The sequence below is a fragment of the Triticum aestivum genome, chromosome 4B, assembly GCF_018294505.1.
Source record: "Triticum aestivum cultivar Chinese Spring chromosome 4B, IWGSC CS RefSeq v2.1, whole genome shotgun sequence".
Classification (NCBI taxonomy): Eukaryota; Viridiplantae; Streptophyta; class Magnoliopsida; order Poales; family Poaceae; genus Triticum; species Triticum aestivum.
In genome coordinates, this window is record NC_057804.1 from 590,901,314 (window position 1) to 590,922,746 (window position 21,433).

The window sequence follows — 21,433 nt, forward strand, 5'->3', positions numbered from 1 at the left end:
AAATTGTTGTGTCTGTATTCCCCACAGCTGTGCCCGTGGCTATGAAAAAATTGAATGGAGTCAAATTTATATTCGCCAAGCGTTGTGGCAACTTCAGCACTGTAAGTCAGTATATGTACATCTTACAGTATGACAGTACTATGTCATCAGTTGTGATAGATTAATGATAGTTGATGGAATGGGTTTGTTCTTCTGCATCTTGTAAGAGAATCTCGATGTATGTGAGTGAGTAACTAAAAATTTGTTCCTGTGCTACACTTCCTTGGGCCGGTTTCTGAATTCTAATGGACAAGTATTGCTGCTTCATTCTTTCACTGAGATAATATATATGTCAACATAACATTACTCTTTACTCTTCGATGGAGATGATAATATCTGAAAGTTTCACTGTTACCAGGGATGTCAGACACACACCAGAATTCAAGTTCGATGTCTAGTGCGCTCAGCTTTTCCACTGTTTCAAGAAATCAGCAAAACTTCTGCTATCCTGTTCAGAGAGACAACAGTCAGCAAAAGACTTCGACTCCCACATTTCAAAAGCAGCAGTGCAAATATTGTACTGTGCTCATGGGCAAGAACTGAACATTTCTGAACTGTAACCTTTATTAACTGAATAGTAGAAACGCTTAATTTGTCTGTGCTACATAAAATGAAACAATATCGTACACAGTGTATGAAAGGCAAAAAGAAAATTTACTATACACCAGCATATCAGCCATACTACATGCACAGTTGCACACAAAACTTGTCTGTCTTCAAGGGGCAGCCAACTCGAGGTCTTCCGTTTTGCTCGCCACCTGCTGCAGCAGCAGCTCGCTCTTCTGCGCCTCCACCTTCTTCTGCTGGACCTTCTCCCCATACATGTAGGAGGCGAAGCCCCAGAGTGAGAGCACGAGTGCGATGCCCTTTGGCCCGTCGAACTTCTCGTGGAGGAACATGACGGCGAGGATCTGGGAAAGCGGCAGGAGGACGGCGATCATGATGCCGGCGAGGAGCGAGGAGGCGCAGGTGATGAGCCCCATGATGCCCAGGTTGAGCAGCTGCCACGACACGGCGTCCCACACGAGCACCAGGTAGTAGTTTGTCTTGCCGAGCCCGAACGCCGCCGCTTCGCTCCGCAGCGCCCCGAAGTCGCTCTTAATGGCCATGCCGAGCACGCACACCATCGTGCCGGCGGCGCCCATCACGGCCTGCATCTGCATGACCGTGGAGTAGGGAGGCGGCGCCCTCGCAGCGGGTCCCGTCCGGCGCCCGTACCGCTCCATGGCGACCTCAACGAGCGGCAGCACGAGCCCGGCGAGTGCCGCTGCACCGATGCCCTCGCAGAACCCGGTCCAGTACGTCTTGGATGTCACGCCCGCCGGCTTCCCGGCTCCTGGCCCGACACCGAGCACCGCCGGGCCGATTATGAGCAGCAAGACGGCGTTGGCCGAGAAGGGTGTGAAGCGGAGCCCGACGAAGAGGAACGCGAACACGGCGGTGAAGGCCAGCTGCGTCGCCAGCAGCAGCGACGACGTGGACAGTGGCAGCGCCTGCGACCCCATCGCATACACGTAGCATGACATGGCGTAGAACCCGCCGAGCACGGCTGCCGCGACGACGAGGCGGGGCGGGAGGAGGAGGTTGGCGATACCGTGGCGGCGGCCTCGGAAGAGAGAGATGCACAGGGGCGGGAGGAGGAGCGGCCAGCCGGAGATCTGGAGCAGCGCGGAGAGCCACAGGCGTTGCCCGCCGTGGACGAAGTAGACGCGGAGCAAGAGCGGGCCGCCGGCGCCGATTAGGACGAGGCAGGCGCTGAATATGACCAGCGGCGACGGCCGGTAGCGAGCCGGCGAAGCTGTCGAGGCGGCTGTGGCGCGGGGCGGCGAGGCCGTTGGCGTCTTTGCTGCTTCTTGCATGGCCGGACTTGCACTAGCAGTTATGGTTGCCATGACGTGTCCTAGCCAGCTAGAAGTATGCGTATTGCTACTTTGGCTTACGAGTTTGGTTTGGACTGGCTCCTGTTTGTTAGATGCTCAAGATGGCGATGAGCTTGTGTGTATTGTTACATGACAGGCTTGTAGGGTTTATATAGGAGCAGGAAGATGTTAACAATGAGTTCGACCGAGAGAAAAAAACTAATTAACTGCGTACACTAATGAGTTAATTAGTAGGTCAGTCAACATAAAGGAAGGAGGAGAGAAGTACACACGTAACAGTTAACAACGAGCTCTCCAGTCTATATGTTATGTTCTCAACTCAAGATATATTTGTCCCCGAGCGCTGCCAATAATGGCAGTGGTATGTAGTACTCCACTTGCATTCATCTTGAGCATATTTATTACTCCCTACGTCCTATAATATAAGAGAATTTTTGACACTAGACGGAGGGAGTAGTCATTACTCATAAAAGATTCATTTGTTTATTCCTCCACAAGAAAAGCTCTTCACCTTCCGTCGGTGCCGCCGCCGGTCTACCCCATCTTCGATGGCTTCTAGGCCATGTAGGTGCAGAGAATCTCGGCCCCCTACCGCGCGAGGGACCCCATTCTTGTTCTTGTCAGATTCAGCGTTTTGGTTGGGCTGTGTGGCGGCGGTGATGTCCCTTAGTATGAATAATGTCTCCCACGTTCTATCCTCCTTTCGGTTGTACGTCTAGCATCATCGGAGGATATGTGGAGGTCTGTATCCATCGGATATCGCGGGATTCGGTCAGTGCTAGTCTTCGGTGGATCTGTTTGGATCCGGTCTTTGTTTGTCTTTGTTTGGGTGTTTACAAGTTTCATCCTTCTGATCTACGACTTTTTTCATTGGCGATGTTTGCTACTCTGGTGCGCTGGTACTATGGAGCCTTAGTACGACGACTTCCCAATTGTCGACTACAACAAGGTCTGCCCGGCTCTGGTGAGGGAGGGGCGATGACGAGGCGCCCCTTCAGCTCGCTCCAGTGCTTGTAGTCGTCGCTAGGTGGTCCACGGACATAGTTGTAATTTTTATTACCTCTGTTGTTCTTTGTACTGCCATGATTGAAGAGGAATAGATTGGAAGTTTCTCGCAAAATAAATCATCACTCGTCTGAAAATGTTGCAAGCGCTAGACTATTTTCTAGCAGAAGAAGACTACGTGGCATGAAGTTGTAATTTTTATTACCTCTGTTGTTCTTTGTACTGCCATGATTGAAAAGGAATAGATTGGAAGTTTCTCGCAAAAAAAAATCATTACTCGTCTAAAAATGCTGCAAGAGTTAGACTATTTTCTAGGAGAAGAAGACTATGTGGCATGAAGTTGTAATTTTTATTACCTCTGTTGATACTGCCATGATATAAAAGGAATAGGTTGGAAGTTTCTAGCAAAAAAATCATCACTCATCTGAAAATGCTGCAAGAGTTAGACTATTTTCTAGGAGAAGACTACGTGACATGAAGCTTTGAGGGCCAAGGCCGAGTCCCCGACAAGGGCTCGCCAGGCTTGCGCGCGCGCGGGGGAGGGGGAGGGGAGGGGGGGATGAAGGCAAAGGGCAGAAATATTTGACAGCCGTTTTTTGTTGTTGTTTTCAGCCAGATGATAAGTAGCATGTCCATTTTCGTGATTGAATTGAATTGCCAAACAAAACATAAAAGAAGAAAATGTGGCGTGAAGCTCCGAGGCCGAGTCCGAGACGAGGGCTCGTCGTGACTTCGTCTGAGACAAGTGGCGGGGAAGCTACGAGGGAGACGATAGAGACAAATGCGAGAGATGGATGACACCATTTCCTTGTTCCGGGAAACTGATAAAAAGTCCGTCCCATTTTCGTGATTGAATTGAATTTCCTAAAATACATAAAAGCAGTAATCTCCTCCATGCCCCTTTTTGTGCCTTCTACACATATGATCTTCCACTGTGAACATGCTACTGCAATCTTCCTCGGGATATGTAAACAAAGCCACAAAGCCCAATGTTCTTGTTAAAGCACAAATCATTCCTGCATCTCCAGATAGCCCAAAGAGTAGCAGCATGAACAAGGTTATTGGCTTGGTTTTTTTATTATTGCTAACCCACCATCTAGCCACACTTTCATAAGTGACATGGGCATCAATGCTAGTAAGAGAGCTGATAATTTTCCAAACTTTAATAACAATCACATAGTCAAAAAACACGTGTATGCGCATGATTCCGCTTCACAATAGAAAAGGCTAGGGACATCATCTAAATGTTGTCTTTTGACAAGCTTATCCCTAGTAAGCAGTTTGTTATGAGAAATGAACCATAATATATTAAATTTAGGAGGAACAACCAATTGCCAAATAGCAGTAATATAAACAGGAACAATCCTCCTAAAATTGGCAAGAGCATACATGGATCTAAACAAAGTAAAGTCCAATAGATTCCAACTTCCAAATGATAGCACCATCCCATTAATTTAAATGCAAGGATTAAGCAATACTCACTAAATCAAACCAAAAGAGCAGCAACCTTTTATCCAGACATCTCCTAAAGGTTATCTTTAAATTGCAACCAACCCGAGCATCAGATATAGTTATATTTTGCTCATTGGCAATAATATGCAGCTCTCAAAACTGAATGGCTAAACAATCATTTGATGTTCTTTTATGTCACAACTCACGGCCGAGTAAGGGTTTCTGAAAAAAAAACGATAAGGGATGACAGTTGCTTCATACATTGACCGGGGCGCAACAGCAACTTGCATGCGAAACGGTCAAAGTTTCATGAGCCTGAACTCGTGCCGCGTTTAATTTAACCATTCTCTTATTTTTAATCAAATTTGAACTCTTGGACTCGTGCCCCGTTTAATGTAACCATTCTCTCTCTCTCTCTCTCTCTCTCTCTCTCTCTCTCTCTCTCTCTCTCTCTCTCTCTCTCTCTCTCTCTCTCTTCTAATTAAATTTGACCACTTTCAGTAAGCACTTTGCTTTCGTGTCCATGACCAACCACCACTTCTGAATGCCAATAGCACCGGTAAAATACTAAGCCTAGCCTAACTACAACGAAAGCTTCTCTAATACATACTCCACACATGCATGTACGTAGACGTGATGATTGTTTACCGAGAAGAAAACAAAGGAGAAGCGCCTGCCCAGAAAGTGCAGCTTTGGGCTGCATGTGTTTGGTAATTGGTCTGCGCATGGCCGCCGCCAGACCGAGTAATTAGAACGCATGTGCCTTGTTGCCCCCAACTTGGCAACATTCATTTCTGTATCTTGAAAGATTTTGGTAGTACTAGCTTCTTTTAATTTGTTCCGTAAGCTACTATCTGATGTGTATGTTGGCATTCTTGCGAGGATCTAAATTGCTAACTGTAGCTGGAATGACATCTGAACAGTAACGTAACATGCCCCCCTCTCTGGACCGGTCGATACGGTTGACATAAGCAGAGCATGGCTACAAAATTTCACTACATTTTTCTAGAACATTTTTTTACTCGATTCGAAAAACAATTTTGCCCATTTCAAAAACTTAGGTCAATCATTTCAGAAATATATTTCCCTCATTTTAAAACATTGATTTTATTCATTCCGAAAACTGATTTCACTCAATTCAAAAAAATATTTTACTCATTTCAAAAAAAAATATTTCACCCATTCCAGAAAACAGATTTCTATCTTCGCTCCGGATTGTCCATTCTAAATCCAGCAGGCATGGCACGGCGTGACATGCCATGGCATGTCACTAGATCTCGGTCGATGTAGCTCCGCTATACTTAACTTTTTGATAGCCTATGCTCAGCTATGGTACTTTGTAATGATATCCTAGTTCTTTTCTTTTTTGCGAATAAAATCTTGCATTACTCAAAGTTATCCTTGCTACCGGCCACCATAGCATAGCTTGCCACCAGTGATATTGTAAATAGTAAGCTTAATAGTATATAATTTCTTTTGTCCGCCCAAAAAACCACAAGTCATTTTGTCACGAAATTGTACACGTAAGTAATACACTAGAGAATGCTTGTTGCAAAAAAGTTTCAAAAATATTTGACCTTTTTTTGCAATTCAGGTACATATGCACCCATGTTCATCATGGTATTTTTGTTTCTTTAGTCCTTACTTAGCCGGAAGTCCCTTTTGGAGCTCGGCCTCCAGTGAGGCCTCCAAATTCAAATTTGAAACTTCATCGAAATTCATATTTTTACATTTCAAAAAACTCTGATAAAAAAATACAGATGTACATGAAGGCAAAACACACATGTGTGTAAATTTTCAGTTCAAAATACATTAAAATGAGGGTTGTGCAAAAAAGACAAATCTATGGCTGTTTAACACATGATTCTATTCATCTTCCCAGACCATGAATTTGTCTTTTTTACAGGTCGCAACTCAAGATATTTGATCATGAATTTTTACACACATGTGATTACATCCTTATATACATGCATATTTGTTTTCAGAATTTTTTGAACCATAAAAGTTTCAATTTGAATTTTTCAAAAATAAAGGCCTTCATGAAGCTCGGCCTCCAAAACGCCTTTCTCTTACTTAGCCGTGTTTTTTGTTCCACCTTTACTCTCTTACTTTATAAACGTTATTATAAATATCTTCTGCGATACACATCACTCTAGCTATAGCTCATACCTCACCGTGAAGCTGCGAAAAAGCACCGTTTAAAACCTCGCTTTGTTGTTTTCTTTTGCGGGTAGTGTGTGTTGGCATTCTGTTGTTTAAGTTGTATCTGAGCTAAGGCCATCTCCAACACCAACCCTCATACCTCTCGTTCGGACCACGCTATTCGGATCGTGTAAGCCATCCAACGCATTCCTGTATCGATCTGCAACACGGTTCGGACGTATTTTCTCCTGTAAACCAAAGAAAAACGTGGTGGGCTTTGCTGGAGTCCAGACTGATCCACGCCCGCTTCAGAACGTCTTGCCCCATCCAAAACTCCTCCTACCTCCCATGTGCTTTTCGTCTGGCGCCAGCTGCCCGTATTCATGCCGTTGTAGACCGCGCCGCTCCATATTGAGACAGCTCAGGGCAGATGCGACCTCTCTCTGCCTCCGCCACTGAAGCGGCGCGCCTATCAAGGGCGTCGCCCACTGTACGCCCAGCTGAACACGCCTCCTCGCCGCATTCAAACGCCTTCATAAACCCGCGTGGAAGCCGAGGAACCTACTTCGTCCACACGTCCGCTCATGAGCAGGCTGACATTAAGCACAACACCGGGCAAGCACCTCCCGTCCACCCTCTATTTAAACGAGGCCAAAGGCTGGGCAAGAATCGCACCACTCCGCCGCTCACCATCTCCTCCTTCCACCATTTTCTCCACCCTTTCGATGACATCCGATGACCAGTAAGAGCAGTTCTCTGCCATAAAAGCCAACTGGGTGACCAACCGAGCCGGCCGGATACGAGCGAGGCACCTCGCTGCTCCACCTCCCTCGCCTAGCCCGAGAGCAAGTTGTTGTCCCAAGACGACGTGTGGTTCAGGCGTTCAGCACCTCGCCGCTTCAAGCTAGCTTGCGGCGGAGTGGCGAGTTGCTCCAGGCCAGCACAACGGGGAGCATGGCGGCACGGGTGTCCTCACTGCCATCAACGCTGCTGCATCGTAATCGCACCCTGCCGGCAAAGAAAGAAGCCGGTTGCACGAAGATCGACAAGTCCGTGGCCAGCGTGTTCGTGTTCGCCGCCAACATTGAGGGAATGTAGAACATGTGAGGCCTCCGCCGCTTGGGTCCCAGGAAGGCCACGTCAAGGCAACGCCGGTGTAGACAGCCGGTGTCTTGTCCGGTTCTTTATCTCAGACCATGGTCGACCCCCGTCTGGGCTTCACGGAAGCGGAGGCGCCCCCCTTCACCTACGACTGAAGCATTAGTCGGTGGTTCTACTCCGATGAGCGGTGGGGAAGCAAGCCGCCCTTTGCGCTGAAGCATATACCTCGGGGCTCCCGGCAGTACGGTGAGCGGGCTGCCGGACATGGGGAAGACAAAGGGATCCACCGCGGCCGGCCGTAGACTAGTGTAGTGTATCTGTGTCGTGGGAGTGGAGCTCCGCGCAACCGTATGTGCACATTGTTTTACTTTTTAGTAAAAATATGTTTGAAATGTAAACTTTTTCGTCCGATTTGTATGAAATATGTCGTGTTTATATGAAATCTGACTGTGTTTACATGAATTTTATCCCGTCTGTTGAAAAAGAGTTTAAAATGTATGCAGGCAACGTTGGATGGCGGCATCCCGCATCCCTGTCCACGGACGAAAGCGGGAGAAAATTTGTCGTTGCCCTTGAGATGCCCTAATTGTACTTTGTTCCATGGGTCGCCAGGTGACTTAAAACTAACCAGATAAACTACTGAACTGAACGTGTAATCGCACTTTGTACCTTGAGAAATTTGTGTAACTGGGTCAGCCTTATGGATCGGTGGAGATCAAAATTGAAGGAAATGTGCCCTAGAGGCAATAATAAAGTTATTATTTATTTCCTCATATGATGATAAATGTTTATTATTCATGCTAAAATTGTATTAACCGGAAACATGATACATGTGTAAATACATAGACAAACATATAGTCATTGGTATGCCTCTACTTGACTAGCTCATTAATCAAAGATGGTTATGTTTCCTAACCATAGACATGTGTTGTCATTTGATTAATGGGATCACATCATTAGAAGAATGATGTGATTGACATGACCCATTCCGTTAGCCTAGCACTTGATCGTTTAGTATATTGCTATTGCTTTCTTCACGACTTATATATGCTCCTGTAACTATGAGATTATGCAACTCCCGTTTACCGGAGGAACACTTTGGGTGCTACCAAACGTCACAACGTAACTGGGTGATTATAAAGGAGTACTACAGGTGTCTCCAAAGGTACATGTTGGGTTGGCGTATTTCGAGATTAGGTTTTGTCACTCCGATTGTCGGAGAGGTATCTCTGGGCCCTCTCGGTAATGCACATCACTCTAAGCCTTGCAAGCAATGTAGCTAATGAGTTAGTTACGGAATGATGCATTACGTAACGGGTAAAGAGACTTGCCGGTAACGAGATTGAACTAGGTATTAGATACCGATGATCGAATCTCGGGCAAGTAACATGCCGATGACAAAGGGAACAACGTATGTTGTTATGCGGTTTGACCGATAAAGATCTTCGTAGAATATGTAGGAGCCAATATGAGCATCCAGGTTCCGCTAGTGGTTATTGACCGAGAATAGTTCTAGGTCATGTCTACATAGTTCTCGAATCCGTAGGGTCCGCACGCTTAACGTTACGATGACAGTTTTATTGTGAGTTTATAAATTTTGATGTACTGAAGGTTGTTCAGAGTCCCGGATGTGATCCAGGACATGACGAGGAGTCTCGAAATGGTCGATACATAAAGATTGATATATTGGAAGCCTATATTTGGATATCGGAAACGTTCCGGGAGAAACCGGGTTTTTTCCGAAGTATCGGGGGGTTACCGGAACCCCCCCGGGGGTTATTGGGCCTACATGGGCCATGAGGGAGAAGAGGAGGGCCGGCCAGGGCAGGCCACGCGCCCCCTCCCCCCTAGTCCGAATAGGACAAGGAGCTCCCCCCTTTCCTTCTCCACCAAGGCAAGAGGGGGGAGTCCTACTCCCGGTGGGAGTAGGACTCCTCCAGGTGCACCCCTTGGGGGCCGTCCGCACCTCCCCCTCCCTCCTTTATATACGGGGGCAGGGGGGCACCCTAGAACACAGAAGTTGATCTACGTGATCGTTCCTTAGCCATGTGCGGTGTCCCCCTCCACCATATTCCACCTCGGTCATATCGTTGCGGAGTTTAGGCGAAGCCCTGCGCCGGTAGAACATCATCATCGTCACCACGCCGTCGTGCTGACGGAACTCATCCCCGACACTTTGCTGGATCGGAGTCCGGGGATCGTCATCGAGCTGAACGTGTGCTGAACTCGGAGGTGCCGTACGTTCGGTACTTGGATCGGTCGGATCGTGAAGACGTACGACTACATCAACCGTGTTGTCATAACGCTTCCGCTTACGGTCTATGAGGGCACGTGGACATTACTCTCCCCTCTCATTACTATGCATCACCATGATCTTGCGTGTACGTAGGAATTTTTTTGAAATTGCTACGTTCCCCAACAGTGGCATCTGAGCCTGGTTTTATGCGTAGATGTCATATGCACGAGTAGAACACAAGTGAGTTGTGGGCGATGCAAGTCATACTGCTTACCAGCATGTCATACTTTGGCTCAGCGGTATTGTGAGATGAAGCGGCCCGGACCGACATTACGCGTACGCTTACGCGAGACTGATTTCACCGTTACGAGCACTCATGCTTAAAGGTGACTGGAGGGTGTCTGTCTCTCTCACTTTAGCTGAATCGAGTGTGGCTACGCCCGGTCCTTGCGGAGGTTAAAACAGCATTAACTTGACGAACTATCGTTGTGGTTTTGATGCGTAGGTAAGAACGGTTCTTGCTAAAGCCCGTAGCAGCCACGTAAAATTTGCAACAACAAAGTAGAGGACGTCTAACTTGTTTTTGCAGGGCATGTTATGATGTGATATGGTCAAGACGTGGTGCTATATTTTATTGTATGAGATGATCATGTTTTGTAACCGAAGTTATCGGCAACTGGCAGGAGCCATATGGTTGTCGCTTTATTGTATGAAATGCAAACGCCCTGTAATTGCTTTACTTTATCACTAAACGGTAGCGATAGTCGTAGAAGCAATAGATGGCGTAACGACAACGATGCTACGATGGAGATCAAGGTGTCGCGCCGGTGACGATGGTGATCACGACGGTGCTTCGAAGATGGAGATCACAAGCACAAGATGATGATGGCCATATCATATCACTTATATTCATTGCATGTGATGTTTATCCTTTATGCATCTTATCTTGCTTTGATTGACGGTAGCATTTTAAGATGATCTCTCACTAAATTATCAAGAAGTGTTCTCCCTGAGTATGCACCGTTGCGAAAGTTCTTCGTGCTGAGACACCACGTGATGATCAGGTGTGATAGGCTCTACGTTCAAATACAACAAGTGCAAAACAGTTGCACACACGGAATACTCAGGTTAAACTTTACAAGCCTAGCATATAACAGATATGGCCTCGGAACACGGAGACCGAAAGGTCGAGCGTGAATCATATAGTAGATATGATCAACATATTGATGTTCACCGTTGAAACTACTCCATCTCACGTGATGATCGGACATGGTGTAGTTGATATGGATCACGTAATCACTTAGAGGATTAGAGGGATGTCTTTCTAAGTGGGAGTTCTTAAGTAATATGATTAACTGAACTTAAATTTATCATGAACTTAGTACCTGATAATATTTTGCTTGTCTATGTTTGTTCTAGATAGATGGCTCGTGCTGTTGTTCCGTTGAATTTTAATGCGTTCCTTGAGAAAGCAAAGTTGAAAGATGATGGTAGCAATTACACGGACTGGGTCCGTAACTTGAGGATTATCCTCATTGCTACACAGAAGAATTACGTCCTGGAAGCACCGCTAGGTGCCAGGCCTGCTGCTGATGCAACTGACGACGTTAAGAACGTCTGGCAGAGCAAAGCTGATGACTACTCGATAGTTCAGTGTGCCATGCTTTACGGCTTAGAACCGGGTCTTCAACGACGTTTTGAACATCATGGAGCATATGAGATGTTCTAGGAGTTGAAGTTAATATTTCAAGCAAATGCCCGGATTGAGAGATATGAAGTCTCCAATAAGTTCTATAGCTGCAAGATGGAGGAGAATAGTTCTGTCAGTGAACACATACTCAAAATGTCTGGGTATAATAATCACTTGATTCAACTGGGAGTTAATCTTCCTGATGATAGTGTCATTGACAGAATTCTTCAATCACCGCCACCAAGCTACAAGAGCTTCGTGATGAACTATAATATGCAAGGGATGAACAAGACTATTCCCGAGCTCTTCGCAATGCTAAAAGCCGCGGAGGTAGAAATCAAAAAGGAGCATCAAGTGTTGATGGTTAACAAGACCACCAGTTTCAAGAAAAAGGGCAAAGGGAAGAAGAAGGGGAACTTTAAGAAGAACAGCAAACAAGTTGCTGCTCAAGAGAAGAAACCCAAGTCTGGACCTAAGCCTGAGACTGAGTGCTTCTACTGCAAGCAGACTGGACACTGGAAGCGGAACTGCCCCAAGTATTTGGCAAATAAGAAGGATGGCAAAGTGAACAAAGGTATATGTGATATACATGTTATTGGTGTGTACCTTACTAATGCTCGCAGTAGTACCTGGGTATTTGATACTGGTTCTGTTGCTAATATTTATAACTCAAAAAAGGGACTACGGATTAAGCAAAGATTGCCTAAGGACGAGGTAACGATGCGCGTGGGAAATGGTTCCAAAGTCGATGTGATCGCGGTCGGCACGCTACCTCTACATCTACCATCGGGATTAGTTTTAGACCTAAATAATTGTTATTTGGTGCCAGCGTTGAGCATGAACATTATATCTGGATCTTGTTTGATGCGAGACGGTTATTCATTTAAGTCAGAGAATAATGGTTGTTCTATTTATATGAGTAATATCTTTTATGGTCATGCACCCTTGAAGAGTGGTCTATTTTTATTAAATCTCGATAGTAGTGATACACATATTCATAGTGTTGAAACCAAAAGATACAGAGTTGATAATAATAGTGCAACTTATTTGTGGCACTGCCGTTTAGGTCATATCAGTGTAAAGCGCATGAAGAAACTCCATACTGATGGGCTTTTGGAATCACTTGATTATGAATCACTTGGTACTTGCGAACCGTGCCTCATGGGCAAGATGACTAAAACGCCGTTCTCCGGAACTATGGAGTGAGCAACTGATTTGTTGGAAATCATACATACTGATGTTTGTGGTCCAATGAATGTTGAGGCTCGCGGCGGGTATCGTTATTTTCTCACATTCACAGATGATTTGAGCAGATATGGGTATATCTACTTAATGAAACACAAGTCTGAAACATTTGAAAAGTTCAAAGAATTTCAGAGTGAAGTGGAAAATCATCGTAACAAGAAAATAAAATTTCTACCATCTGATCATGGAGGAGAATATTTGAGTTACGAGTTTGGTTTACATTTGAAACAATACGGAATAGTTTTGCAACTCACGCCACCCGGAACACCACAACGAAATGGTGTGTCCGAACATCGTAATCGTACTTACTAGATATGGTGCGATCTATGATGTCTCTTACTGATTTACCGCTATCGTTTTGGGGTTATGCTTTAGAGACGGCCGCATTCACGTTAAATAGGGCACCATCAAAATCCGTTGAGACGACACCTCATGAACTGTGGTTTGGCAAGAAACCAAAGTTGTCGTTTCTTAAAGTTTGGGACTGCGATGCTTATGTGAAGAAACTTCAACCAGATAAGCTCAAACCCAAATCAGAGAAATGTGTCTTCATAGGATACCCAAAAGAGACTGTTGGGTACACCTTCTATCACTGATCTGAAGGCAAGATTTTCGTTGCAAAATTTGGATCCTTTCTAGAGAAGGAGTTTCTCTCGAAAGAAGTGAGTGGGAGGAAAGTAGAACTTGATGAGGTAACTGTACCTGCTCCCTTATTGGAAAGTAGTTCATCACAAGAACCGGTTCTTGTGACAACTACATCAATCAGTGAGGAAGCTAATGATATTGATCATGAAACTTTAGATAAAGTTTCTACTGAACCTCGTAGGTCTACCAGAGTAAGATCCGCACCAGAGTGGTACGATAATCCTATTCTGGAAGTCATGTTACTTGACCATGATGAACCTACGAACTATGAGGAAGCGATGATGAGCCCAGATTCCGCAAAATGGCTAGAGGCCATGAAATCTGAGATGGGATCCATGTATGAGAACAAAGTGTGGACTTTGGTTGACTTGCCCGATGATCGGCAAGCCATTGAGAATAAATGGATTTTTAAGAAGAAGACTGACGCTGATGGTAATGTAACTGTCTATAAAGCTCGATTTGTTGCAGAAGGTTTTTGACAAGTTCAAGGGGTTGACTACGATGAGACTTTCTCACCCGTAGCGATGCTTAAGTCTGTCCGAATCATGTTAGCAATTGCTGCATTTTATGATTATGAAATTTGGCAAATGGATGTCAAAACTGCATTCTTGAATGGATTTTTGGAAGAAGGGTTGTATAAGATGCAGCCAGAAGGTTTTGTTGATCCAAAAGGTGCTAACAAAGTGTGCAAGCTCCAGCGATCCATTTATGGACTGGTGCAAGCATCTTGGAGATGGAATAAACGCTTTGATAGTGTGATCAAAGCATATGGTTTTATACAGACTTTTGGAGAAGCCTGTATTTACAAGAAAGTGAGTGGGAGCTCTGTAGCATTTCTGATATTATATGTAGATGACATATTATTAATTGGAAATGATATAGAATTTCTGGATAGCATAAAGGGATACTTGAATAAAAGTTTTTCTATGAAAGACCTCGGTGAAGCTGCTTATATATTGGGCATCAAGATTTATAGAGATAGATCAAGACGCTTAATTGGACTTTCACAAAGCACATACCTTGATAAAGTTTTGAAAAAGTTCAAAATGGATCAAGCAAAGAAAGGATTCTTGCCCGTACTACAAGGTGTGAAATTGAGTCAAACTCAATGCCCAACCACAGCAGAAGATAGAGAGAAAATGAAAGATGTTCCCTATGCTTCAGCCATAGGCTCTATCATGTATGCAATGCTGTGTACCAGACCTGATGTGTGCTTAGCAATAAGCTTGGCAGGAAGGTACCAAAGTAATCCAGGAATGGATCACTGGACAACGGTCAAGAACATCCTGAAATACCTGAAAAGGACTAAGGATATGTTTCTCGTATATGGAGGTGACAAAGAGCTAGTCGTAAATGGTTACGTCGATGCAAGCTTTGACACTGATCCGGACGATTCTAAATCACAAACCGGATACGTGTTTTTATTAAACGGTGGAGCTGTAAGTTGGTGCAGTTCTAAACAAAGCGTCGTGGCGGGATCTACCTGTGAAGCGGAGTACATAGCTGCTTCGGAAGCAGCAAATGAAGGAGTCTAGATGAAGGAGTTCATTTCCGATCTAGGTGTCATACCTAGTGCATCGGGACCAATGAAGATCTTCTGTGACAATACTGGTGCAATTTCCTTGGCAAAGGAATCCAGATTTCACAAGAGGACCAAGCACATCAAGAGACGCTTCAATTCCATCCGGGATCAAGTCCAGGTGGGAGACATAGAGATTTGCAAGATACATACGGATCTGATGTTGCAGACCCATTGACTAAGCCTCTTCCACGAGAAAAACATGATCAGCACCAAGACTCCATGGGTGTTAGAATCATTACTGTGTAATCTAGATTATTGACTCTAGTGCAAGTGGGAGACTGAAGGAAATATGCCCTAGAGGCAATACTAAAGTTATTATTTATTTCCTCATATCATGATAAATGTTTATTATTCATGCTAGAATTGTATTAACCGGAAACATGATACATGTGTGAGTACATAGACAAACATATAGTCACTAGTATGCCTCTACTTGACTAGCTCATTAATCAAAGATGGTTATGTTTTCTAACCATAGACATGTGTTGTCATTTGATTAATGGGATCACATCATTAGAAGAATAATGTGATTGACATGACCCATTCCGTTAGCCTAGCACTTGATCGTTTAGTATATTGTTATTGCTTTCTTCATGACTTATACATGTTCCTGTAACTATGAGATTATGCAACTCCCATTTACCAGAGGAACACTTTGGGTGCTACCAAACATCACAACGTAAGTGGGTGATTATAAAGGAGTACTACAGGTGTCTCCAAAGGTACATGTTGGGTTGGCGTATTTCGAGATTAGGTTTTGTCACTCCGATTGTCAGAGAAGTATCTCTGGGCCCTCTCGGTAATGCACATCACTATAAGCCTTGCAAGCAATGTAGCTAATGAGTTAGTTACGGAATGATGCATTACGTAACGAGTAAAGAGACTTGCCGGTAACGAGATTGAACTAGGTATTAGATACCGATGATCGAATCTCGGGCAAGTAACATGCCGATGAGAAAGGGAACAACGTATGTTGTTATGCGGTTTGACCGATAAAGATCTTCGTAGAATATGTAGAAACCAATATGAGCATCCAGGTTCCACTATTGGTTATTGACCGAGAATAGTTCTAGGTCATGTCTACATAGTTCTCGAACCCGTAGGGTCCGCACGCTTAACGTTATGATGACAATTTTATTATGAGTATATATATTTTGATGTACCGAAGGTTGTTCGGAGTCCCATATGTGATCCAGGACATGACGAGGAGTCTCGAAATGGTCGAGACATAAAGATTGATATATTGGAAGCCTATATTTGGATATCGGAAACATTCCGGGAGAAACCGGGTTTTTTCCGGAGTACCGGGGGGTTACCGGAACCCCCCTGGGGGTTATTGGGCCTACATGTGCCATGAGGGAGAAGAGGAGGGCCGGCCAGGGCAGGCCGCGCGCCCCCTCCCCCCTAGTCCGAGTAGGACAAGGAGGGGGAGGGGCGGCGCCCCCCTTTCCTCTTTCCCCTCCCCCCTTTCCTTCTCCACCAAGGCAAGAGGGAGGAGTCCTACTCCCGGCCAGGTGCACCCCTTGGGGGCCGGCCACACCTCCCCCTCCCTCCTTTATATACGGGGGCAGGGGGCACCCTAGAACACATAACTTGATCTACGTGATCGTTCCTTAGCCGTGTGCGGTGCCCCCCTCCACCATATTCCACCTCGGTCATATCGTCGCGGAGTTTAGGCGAAGCCCTGCGCCGGTAGAACATCATCATCGTCACCACGCCGTCGTGCTGATGAAACTCATCCCCGACACTTTGCTGGATCGGAGTCCGAGGATCGTCATCGAGCTAAACGTGTGCTGAACTCGGAGGTGCCGTACGTTCGGTACTTGGATCGGTCGGGTCGTGAAGACGTACGACTACATCAACCACGTTGTCATAACGCTTCCGCTTACGGTCTACGAGGGTACGTGGACATTACTCTCCCCTCTCGTTGCTATGCATCACCATGATCTTGCGTGTACGTAGGAATTTTTTTGAAACTGCTACATTCCCCAACAAAAATTGCCACTTGCTCTCTCACGAAACTTGTGCCCTGCGACATGATCTGAACGTGTTAATAAACTACTGAACCGGACACAAGTCTGCCGGCTCTTAGAGCATCTCCAGCCGTTGAGCCCCCGATGAGGCATTTTTTCCGCCGCTCGAGGGGCTGGCGGCAAAAAATTAAGCCTGGGGTGGATATTTATCCACTCGTTGCCCGTACCCAGCCACCACCACCACGCGAACCGCCTGGCTAGCGGATCGCCTACTCGATGACGATGAAGCGCGGCCACGGCTCCGGCAGGCTGGCCGGGGACGGCGACGGCGTGTTCCCCGACCCGCCACCAGCCGGAAACCGCGAGGTCACCTGCACGGGGTCGTCCGGCGCCACGTCCAAGCCCGCGCTACTCGAGCCCTGCGCCTCCGCCATGGACTGCCCCGTGCTGCTCTCCTCCACCCTCCACGCCGACCTCAAACTCGCCGAGCTGGACGCGCTCTTCGCCGCCGACCCGCTCGCCATCCTGGCCACCAAAGCCATCGACTTCGCCGCCCCGGGCCCGGCCAGCCGCATCCTCCCGCCTGGCCTCGCGTTGCGCGTGCCGGTCCCCTGCGCCTGCTCTAGCGGCGTCCGCAAAGCCACCTCCGTCCGCTATGTCTCCCGCCCGGGGGACACACTCTCGCGTGTCTACGGCGGCCTCACCGCCCCGGACTGGATCAGGGACTCCAACGGCGGCGTCCTCGACGCCGACGGTGCCGTCAACGTCGGGACCGCGCTGCTCGTGCCGTTGCACTGCGTGTGCTGTAACGCAGTGCCCGCCGTGTACCTCACGTATGTGGTGGACAAAGGGGACACCGTGCCAGCAATCGTGAAGAGGTACCAGACCACGGTCACCGACGTGATGAGCGGGCGCGGCTCCGGCAGGCTGGCCGGCTACGGCGACGGCACGTTCCTGGACAAGCTCGAGTGACGAGGCAGAGGCCGGTTGCCGCATCGAACAGCAGCGAGGTGAGCCGGCCGCGCCCGCGGGATCCGGCCGGAGAGGCGAGCTCGAGTGGCGCAGTGGAGCCCTGACCGCGCCTGCTCGCCGGCCGCACTCGCCCGTCCGGAGCCGGCGCAGGCCGCGACGGCGGATGGGGGCTGGTGGAGCGTGGAGGAGATTCTTGCATGTGGGCGGCGGGCACTGTACATGGTGGGCCTAATAGTCAGAAAAAGGAAGGAGAGAGAGAATAGAGGCTGGCAGTGGGCCTTTTGCGGCCAAAAACTATCACCTGCGCCCCAGGTGCCCCTCGATTTCCTGGGATTGCCTTGCGAGCGCCGGCTCTGGTTTTCGTTAAATCCGGCGCAAAACGAGCCTATAAAAATGTGACTGGGACACTTTTTTAACGTTGGTGCTAAAAAAAGGCTCCTTAGAGCCGTCCTGGGGCGCGGCTGGAGATGCTCTTACCATACAAGGTTCTGGTCGTCCGTCGTTGAGAAGGTCTGCACGTGAGAAGTCGGTAGCAGTAGGTTCAGAGAACAATCGATAGCAGGAGTGACTTTTTTGTTTCACTTTCCTGCCTATGTGCATTCTATTGGATTCTCAATGATCCAAGCGACAAAAACACATCACCTACTGCGAGAAAATCGACACGGTCAATTACTTCATCAACCAACATTCTATCTATCCGGGTCATCGATGTTGCAGGTGGTGAGGCCCACAAGATCAGATCTTTTTTTTTGAAACAGACAAGATCAGATCTTGAAGTCTTTTGCCTTGGAGTCTCGAGGGTGTTGGTACACTCATTTCATACCAGCCAAAAGCTAAGGAAAGTGCGCAAGGAGATGCCAGTTTTTCTGGATTGTTTTTCTTATCAGCCGAGCTGTTCGTCGTATGAAATGTAGTAGCAGATATAGTCAGGCGTGATTGATTGGTTCAAACTGCAAAGATCAACGATCAAGCGATAACCACATATAATAAAGACAAAAATACTAAGGGCCCCCCTGTAAACCATTCTTCAGAAAAGGAAGAACTTTTGTGGAAAATTCTCCGGACATTTTGACATGTCTAAGTACTATAGACCAATAGCTAAGATAAACTTATTAGAACTTTGACGGAAATTGCCGAGTCAATAAGGTTTGTACGCTGCTGGCCCGGTCATACTCCTGCGGAAAACTGAATTTTTTGTTTGGATAAGAGCATCTCCAATAGATGATGTATGTATAAGAGCATCTTCAATAGATGATGTATATTTTGGTGCTCCAAATCGATGATGGATAAGAGCATCTCCAATAGATGATATATATTTTGGTGCTCCAAATCGATGATGTAAAATTTAAAGCATCAAAAGTACTTTTTACATTTCTGAAAAAGGCTCAACTCCAACAGATGGTCTAAAACAAAGATGTAAAAAAGCAACTCCGAACTTCGACGGATGGTCCAAAACGAAGATGTAAAACCGGCCGCCGGCCGCGCGGCCGCTGTTCAGCCGATGTACAGCCACGGTTTTGCATTGAAGTATCACTTAAAATTTCAAATTAAAGCGCATCATCATCATAGTTTCAAATCCCTAACAAAAGTGCATCATCATCATCATCATAGTTTCAAATCCCTCTACCAAAAGTGCATCATCCCAATCAAAGTTTTTCGCCCTACGAATTAAAATGCACATGAATATCATTCATGTGGGTCATCAACACCACGGGCATTGTGAACCATAGTACGATCATCATCATCACCAGCTTCTTTGTCGATGTTGTGAAGCGGTGAAGTCTCGTTGCCGGATTTGTCTTTTACCTTTGCGACATATCATCGAACATGTTGGAGGCGGTGGCCATCGGCGTGGCCACATCTTTCTCCACGGCCGGCAGTGGCGGCGGCGGAGGTTGAGGAACGACTCCTTGGCTACTAGAGGACGCCGCCGACCATGGTTGCGAATCGTCGGCCTGAGCCGCCGCGGTAGCCTTCGAGATTTTGGCCGGCCGAGCCGCACTTTCGACAGGGTTGCGGCCGCGATTCGCCGGCCGTTTGCCTCCGCCTTGTGCCTTCGTCACCTTTGTAGGAACCACCGACGTGGTGGCGACCCGCCGGGGCGGCGCGAATCCGGGCTGGCAGGCGGGGGGCGCCGGCATGGACGCGGTTGTGGAGGGCCAATTCGCCGCGGCGGCGACGACGTGGGTCAGCCCACCGGCTGTAGCGGCGGCGGGGTCGTTGTCTTCAGACATGGCGGTGGCGGACGGCGGGGGGGGGGGGGGGGGGGGGGGCGGGCGTGGAAATGAAATGAACGGGCGGTTGATGGTTTCGCAGGCAACAGCGGTTTTACATCAGATGTATCTCGTGATGCAAATTTGCATCACGAAGTGTTGTATTTTACATCCGGGAGGCGGTGATGTAATTTTTTTTACATATGAATCATCTGTTGGAGCAGTGTTTTTTGCTCTCGAAGCTCCAAAGTTGGTTATTTTTACATATGGACCGTCTATTGAAGATGCTCTAAGTATTGCTGCTTCATTTTTTTCACTAGTACAATATGTCATCAAGCTCAATGTCCAGAGGGATTTTTCTAATATGCACGGGATATATCGCGTATGCATCCCTGTTTATTATTACTCTGAGATTCGTGCTAGTACGTTGTTTCACAGTTTGCAAAATTTGTCTCTTTACAAAGTGTTACATAATGTTTCGTTGAGTTTTTGTCTTTTTTCAAAGTGAACCATAATGTATAATTGTGTAGCAACAAATAAGGATGAACTTGTTTCCGGTCGAATTTGCTGGTAGACGGAGGTATACAGCAAAACATTATGCTACACTTTGAAACAAGAAAAAACTCTAATGTAATACCCTGAACCAAAACAAATTTTGCTAAAAACATGGCATGAATCTCAAAACAATGGTGGACTGTGGATCCATACAACATTACTTGGTAGAGTATCATTCTCTTGTGTCCAGGAGTCTTTCATACTTCACTTTGAAAATCTATGTTTTTTTCTTCTAAATAATTGATGCATGATTTTTTGGAGGCTTTCTAACATCTAATTTTTTATAGAAAAGGAGGATGACCTCTGGCCTCTGCATCTTGGCGATGCATACGGCCATTTTATTAATTAATCTCATAAGACCTTACAAAGTCATACAACAGCAAGACTAAAGCCACCGTCTAAGCAAGAACTATCGCTACACCTATCCAATCGATGAAGGGGCGCTGATAGTCTGGGCCTAATACCAAACAGACATCGCAGCCAGACCTAAACATCTAAAATCTGAGGTCCCAACCAGGATGCCTGCCGGGTATGGGACACCTACCAGTCCGGCGCACTCCTCAACCAGGACGCCTGCCTGGTATGAGGCCGCCGCAACTACCTGCCACCAATCAATCTTCAGAGCTGTACTGTTGCATCTACCTTGCATGGTCTAGCTACCATCGACGCCACCACGACGCCAGACAGCTTCCTCCTCCTGCGC

The 21,433-nt window shown here is 46.7% G+C and overlaps 2 protein-coding genes across 2 annotated transcripts; one reads left to right on the forward strand and one right to left on the reverse strand.

Moving 5' to 3' along the window:
- Positions 1–645: 645 nt before the first annotated feature.
- LOC123089301 (purine permease 3-like) lies at positions 646–2,019 on the reverse strand. The gene has a single exon (XM_044511013.1). The coding sequence runs from the start codon at positions 1,929–1,931 to the stop codon at positions 756–758; it is 1,176 nt and encodes a 391-aa protein (XP_044366948.1). The 5' UTR covers positions 1,932–2,019; the 3' UTR covers positions 646–755.
- A 15,247-nt stretch (positions 2,020–17,266) lies between these two features.
- Positions 17,267–17,962, forward strand: LOC123090251 (lysM domain-containing GPI-anchored protein LYP4-like). The gene has a single exon (XM_044511645.1). It carries the CDS (start codon positions 17,267–17,269, stop codon positions 17,960–17,962), a length of 696 nt encoding a protein of 231 aa, XP_044367580.1.
- The last annotated feature ends 3,471 nt before the right edge of the window (positions 17,963–21,433 follow it).